The sequence below is a fragment of the Lampris incognitus genome, chromosome 10 (assembly GCF_029633865.1).
Source record: "Lampris incognitus isolate fLamInc1 chromosome 10, fLamInc1.hap2, whole genome shotgun sequence".
NCBI lineage: Eukaryota > Metazoa > Chordata > Actinopteri > Lampriformes > Lampridae > Lampris > Lampris incognitus.
The window spans coordinates 31111431-31117265 of NC_079220.1; the positions used below are offsets into that span (position 1 = coordinate 31111431).

The 5835-nt window shown below is 46.4% G+C and overlaps 1 protein-coding gene across 3 annotated transcripts; it reads left to right on the top strand.

Annotated features, from left to right (window-relative positions):
- The first annotated feature begins 1882 nt into the window (after positions 1 to 1882).
- phospho1 (phosphoethanolamine/phosphocholine phosphatase 1) lies at positions 1883 to 5303 on the top strand. Of its 3 annotated transcripts, none has more exons than XM_056288494.1 (3): positions 1883 to 2203; positions 2606 to 2747; positions 3193 to 5303. In XM_056288494.1, the coding sequence occupies exon 3, from the start codon at positions 3320 to 3322 to the stop codon at positions 4172 to 4174; it is 855 nt and encodes a 284-aa protein (XP_056144469.1). In that variant the 5' UTR covers positions 1883 to 2203; positions 2606 to 2747; positions 3193 to 3319; the 3' UTR covers positions 4175 to 5303. The 3 variants fall into 3 exon arrangements, with proteins under 3 accessions (XP_056144469.1, XP_056144468.1, XP_056144470.1); XM_056288493.1 differs by having other exon boundaries at positions 3197 to 5303; XM_056288495.1 differs by having other exon boundaries at positions 3369 to 5303.
- Positions 5304 to 5835: the final 532 nt, after the last annotated feature.

A 5835-nucleotide genomic window follows, 5' to 3' on the forward strand; every position in this document is an offset into this window, starting at 1 on the left:
CGAGGAGAGGGACACGTTGGCTAACGGGTCGGACCCTTTAGTCGACTTGTTAACGTTGTCGCCAGCGGGGCAGGATGATACGGGTTCGCGTCCCGGCTGTGGCGATGGTTCCCCAGCTGCCCCCTTGTGTTCGCTGCATTGGTGTCAGATTCCCGAAGGAGGGGGGGGTAGTGTAGCGTGCACGAATAAGTAGACACGTTGGCCCTTGGCTAACGGGTCGGACCCTTAGTCGACTTGTTAACGTTGTCTTTAACGTTACAGGAGATACGGGTTCGCGTCCCGGCTGTGGAGACGGTTCCCGGCTGCCCCCTTGAGATGCATCTGCCAGATCAGATGAACTTGGCAAGGGAATATGAACTTGTTCGCTTTCAATTTGAGTCTCTTAGCCCTTGATCATCAGCTGTTACTTCAGTATCAGCCTGTTCTTGAGAAGACCTGTGTGAAGTTTTTAACTGTTCCTGTCCTTTTCCAGTTAGTTGTTTATCTGTTTCCATCCTGGATAAGGCTGTATCAGGTAGGTTTGGCGCGGTTTCTGTTTGCTGAGATTCAGTTGTTTGGTTTTGCATTTCCATTTGATCATTGTCATCATTTGTTTTCTCTGTGCTGTTTTCAGGTTCGTGAACACCAGGTTAGTGTCCTTCTGTTTCCAGCTCAACAGGATCTTTTTCCACAGGTTCTCTTTCCACAGGTTCCAGTTCAGGTGAGTTGTCGATTCCGGTAGGTGTGCCAATTTCAGGGGATGTCTTCCTCTGTGTCTCAGGTATGTTTGAGGCTCCAGGGAGTCCTGTCTCTACAGTAACTTCCATTGGATGAAACCATGGCTTGTCATCTTCCTCATCCTCTGAGGTCAAAGGCCGCTAATCCGCTTGGTTGGATGCCTGTCTTGTTCTGGGCCTACGAGGTGGTTTCAGCCTCACTATTTCCTCTTCTGGTTCAGAGAGAAACCCACACGGTAATAGTAGGTCATGATGTAATGTGCGTAGGGGACCGTCTTGACCTTCAGGGCATACTGTGTAGACAGGTAAGTCTCCAGCCCTCTTCTGCACAATATACACTGTTGGCCCCCATCGATCAGAGCTCGTTGCGAAGGCGGAGATTTCGCACAAGGACTCCTGATCTGAACCAGGTAAACTGACCGAGTACATTTGAATACGAAAAGAGCAGCCTGTGTAGATTGAAATGTTCACAGCAGCACTCTGGAACCGTGTTGACATATGTGGGCTAAAGTAAGTACTGTTGTGTGAGATGGCCTTGATCTGAAGGAGCTCAAAACACACCCTGCACACTGAACCGCGTCTCATTACAACAGAACCTTTATCACTCGCTGCTAGAACAGTTTATTCTAACTTATTGATATAATAAACAACTGACTCATATGATAAACTGTATGTGATGCCACGTCAAATATAGAAGATAACATGAATGACTGATCAATGTAAATGTTCAGGGAAACGACTATGATGTAACATCTTGTGCTTGTGTCGTCGTGCTTGCGTCTTTTGCATCCAAATGATTATGTATCCCATATAATCATTGGCGTCGCGGGAACGCGCCTGCGTTCGCCAAAAGTTGCAACAAGCAACTTGTTCACCTTAAAATAACAGCTTCAAAATCATTTTGATGGTACACTGACTCGTAATAGGGAGAATGGTGCCTCTCTCATTCCCACTCCGCGCTCTGGACGCCTGTTCTTACACTATGCAACTTGGGCTGAGCGGGACGAGCGCCTTCCCGCGAGCGATATTTTTTTTCCTAGGACGGCGAAGTCATGACCCGCCGTACTCTGCATCTGATTGGCTAAAATCGTACCCGCTCAACTCAAGTGACATAGTGTAAGAACGAACAGGCGTTCGGGGCGCGGAGTGGGAACGAGAGAGGCACCATTCTCCCTATTGCGAGTCAGTGTACCATCAAAATAAGTTTGAAGCTATTATTTTAGAGTGAACAAAGTTTGACAAAATTTGACTTGACAACCTTCCCCCCCTTTGCCCCCCGCCCTCCCCTCCCGGGGCTGCGCGCTCCGTGGGATCAGATGGGCGGGGCCCAGATCCGCACATCCAACGACAGTGGCGTCCACGTCACAAGTTTACCGGTGGCATTTGCTTTGACGGACCATAAAGTAAGACGACAGCATCCTTTCTCCGGAGAACACAGCGGAGACCGAGGCAAGGCAGGCACCGGACCAGGACCGAGAGGGAAAACGGTGCGTCGGACACGTCTTTTGGATACAGTACTGGTGATTCTTCAAGACAGACAAGAAACTAATTCATGCTCTATGCCTGTTAAATATAGGCACAATCCATATTCGTTGTATTTCTGGGCTTTAACATTTAGTAGGCTAAAAATGTTTGCAGGTAGCCTGATCTCTATTATATATGGGTTATACTATAGGCTACTGGACACCGGAGGAGTAACCCAATGCTTGTTTTTAAGGTGGTCCGTAGCACAGTAAACTGCATTTCGGGGCTGTTAACCTACAGCTTTTTTTCTTCTTTTTTTTTGCAGTTAAACTTTATTTTACTCAATTTTTAATTTTCATTCAACAGTATTGTCACCTGTTATCTTGGTCAGATCTGCGGTGTAAACCGGGTTTGTCTCCTTCCAGATCCCGTTGCACTATATTAGGCGACAGGCCCGGGCTCCTTTTCCGTCCCGGACATATAAATACAGGTGTTGTAACAGGGTGATGTGCTGCTTGGTTTCGGCCACGATCCACTGCTGACGCCACGGAAACAGACACGCTTGCGGTAGGTCGGCAGGGTTGCAGTAGAGTGCATTCATCTTCTCATGAGCTATTATTCCTGTTTTTCTGTGACTATAACGTAATTTGACCGATGTTGAACTTGTTTGCATGCTTGTCCGTCTATAGAAAATTATCTTTATTAGGTTTAGATGTACTATAATATGTCGCCGTAATTTTTTGTTTTGTTAGGATAATCTGTCACAGCTCCCAAAACTCGATTCCCCACAAGTGATTCGAGCTTTTCGTATTATTTTCAAAGATAGTTCCTGATGGTTACCTTATTTAGTAGCTATTGTTATTCACGTCATTGTAAATCATGCTCATGAATATCTCCTGTCAATATCAAAACTATTAGGACAGTTTTATCCACATTTGCATTTTAAATATTTGTCGAGAATGTGTTCCTATCAATTCTCCTCCCTATCTAATTATACACTGATGTTTCCCAGATAGCCAGCCTTGGTAAGCCTCCGCCTTACCGAGCCCTGCCTTGCGTGGGATGTTGGAGAGTGGGCGAGTGGTTCACAAGTGTTTTGGTGCCACTTGGCAACATTGAGTGGTGTGGCATAGTCAGTCATGGGGGACGCTTTCTTCAACTGCTGTTATGTCCCACCCCCTCCCCCAGGCGAGGAGGAACCCCAAAGATCCAGACGTACATCTAACATGGCCTCACATTCAGCACAGATCTCCTCTGACAAGCGCTTCCTCATCTTCTTTGACTTTGATGAGACCATCGTGGACGAGACCAGCGATGACATGGTGGTGCAAGCCTCTCCGGGGCAGCACCTCCCAGTCTGGCTCAAAGACACCTACCAGCCGGGCCGGTACAACGAGTACATGCAGCGGGTGTTGGCTTACCTAGCGGAGCAAGGAGTGACCGAGAGCGACATCCGTACGATCATGGAGAAGCTCCCTCCCACCCCTGGCATGCTAGCCCTCTTCCAGTTCCTCCGCACACGGCCTCCGCAGGACTTTGAGATAGTGCTGGTGTCTGACGCCAACATTTTCTTCATCGAGTCCTGGCTCCGCCGGGTGGGAGCCCGCCAGCTCTTCCACAGGATCTTCACCAACCCGGCCACCTTCAACAGGGACGGCCGACTGGTGCTGCGCCCCTTCCACTCCCACGACTGCCAGCGATGCCCCGAGAACATGTGCAAGCAGGTTATCGTCAGAGATTATGTGACCCGCAGGACACAGGAGCGTGGGCGACCATACCAGAGGGTGTTCTACGTGGGTGATGGCGCCAACGACTTCTGCCCGGCACTCATCCTGGGGCCGAGGGATGTGGCGTTCCCACGACGAGACTTCCCCATGCACCGCCTCATCACCGAGACCCACGAGGCGACGCCAGGCGAGCTGAAGGCCGTCACTGTACCGTGGGTCAGTGCGGAGGATGTGGTGCAGCGACTTAGAAAGCTGGTGGCAGAGTAGAAATTAAACTATATGGTGGATCCTCACCTATAGTTTTGTGGATACACACAACTCCCCCCTACATGTGCAGACACACACACACACACACACACACACACACACACACACACACACACACACACACACACACACACACACACACACACACACACACACTCAAAACAGAGAACAAATATAAAAGAGACGAGGTGTTAATTAGAAAGACACACACAGACAAATGGGTGTACAAGTTATATTCTCAGGTAAATAAACCCCCAAAACGGATGATGATCCCTCATTTTACAGGTGTTGAACGTGTACGATGGTGGAGGTCAAATCAGTCATGTGAGCACTGTGAACAAACACTGTTCACATTGCCTTGTCTCTGCTGCCCAGACTGGATTCAAGACCAACTTCTCACGTTTTGGTCCAGAGGTCACTTTAGAGACACCAATAAAAACATCACTCGGTTAATTATTATGGGAAACCCCACCGCCACAGCAGTGGCCTCTCGGCGTACCGTGTAAGAGAAGGGAGGAGGAGATTATAGATGAACTCAATAAGTAATAATGAGCTCTTCTTATTGGTTTCCATTTGTAAATAGTCTCTCATTAGCCTTCTTGTTTTGTTTTAAGTGTAAAACTGGGTAAGACAAGTATTGACCGTAGGTTACGCAAGAACCCTGCTATACTGTTATCAATAACATAATGTCAACCAGTTGAAAGGTGATAACAAATTGATTGAAAGTGTTTTTTTTTCTTTTAACGGCACTTTTTCTGTATAGTGGTAAATTATTAAATCCAATGAATTTCGAGTAGCAGGCCATCTAGTGGTGGCCTCAATGGTGACAATAATGACATTAATTGAAATTAATGGGTTTAATTAATCAACATTAATTGACATTAATTGAAAGGTGATAACAAATTGATTGAAAGTGCCCCCCCCCCTTAACGGCACTTTTTCTGTATAACGGTAAATCATTAAATTAAATGAATTTAGAGTAGCAGTGCCATCCAGTGGTAAAGTCTTAGACTCCATGGTGCTCCTGTAGGGGTTTCAGTCCACACGTGTATGTTTGTCAACTGTTTTGTGTATTTTGTGTGTAGGTTAAACCTACTAAAAATTGAACACCAGCAGGAATAAAGCCATACAGCGAAACACTGCCTATGTCTGCAGTTATTATCAAACCTTCATAGAAATCACAAGAGACATATTATCTTGTGTTTGACATGAAAATTGCTATACAAATTAAGTCTGATAGCTTAATTGACACATGTTCAGTGATCCAGGTAAGGAAATCACAGAAAGTTGAGTCAGTTCATCTGGAGACACCATTTATTGGGAGAAACGTTTCATCACTCATGCAAGCGACTGCGCCATGTCAATTGCATATGAAACTGATCGTTGGTTTTTATGCCACTGTGTTGTTTATAAGGGGTGGGTGGGGATCCCTGCAGCCAGTTGAGACTGAGGAGGTCACATTTAAACGTTTCCCTCTCAATAAACGTTTTGTCTGGATGAACTGATTCACCTGATTTTCTCACCTGGATTATTGATTGTGCATCAAGACTTGTTATCTTATGTTTACATTACACTGCCTTGCAGGTCACAGCATCTCACAGCAAAATGAGATAATATTGATAGTTTAATGTTATAGCTTAAACAACTTTTATGCCTTCTAT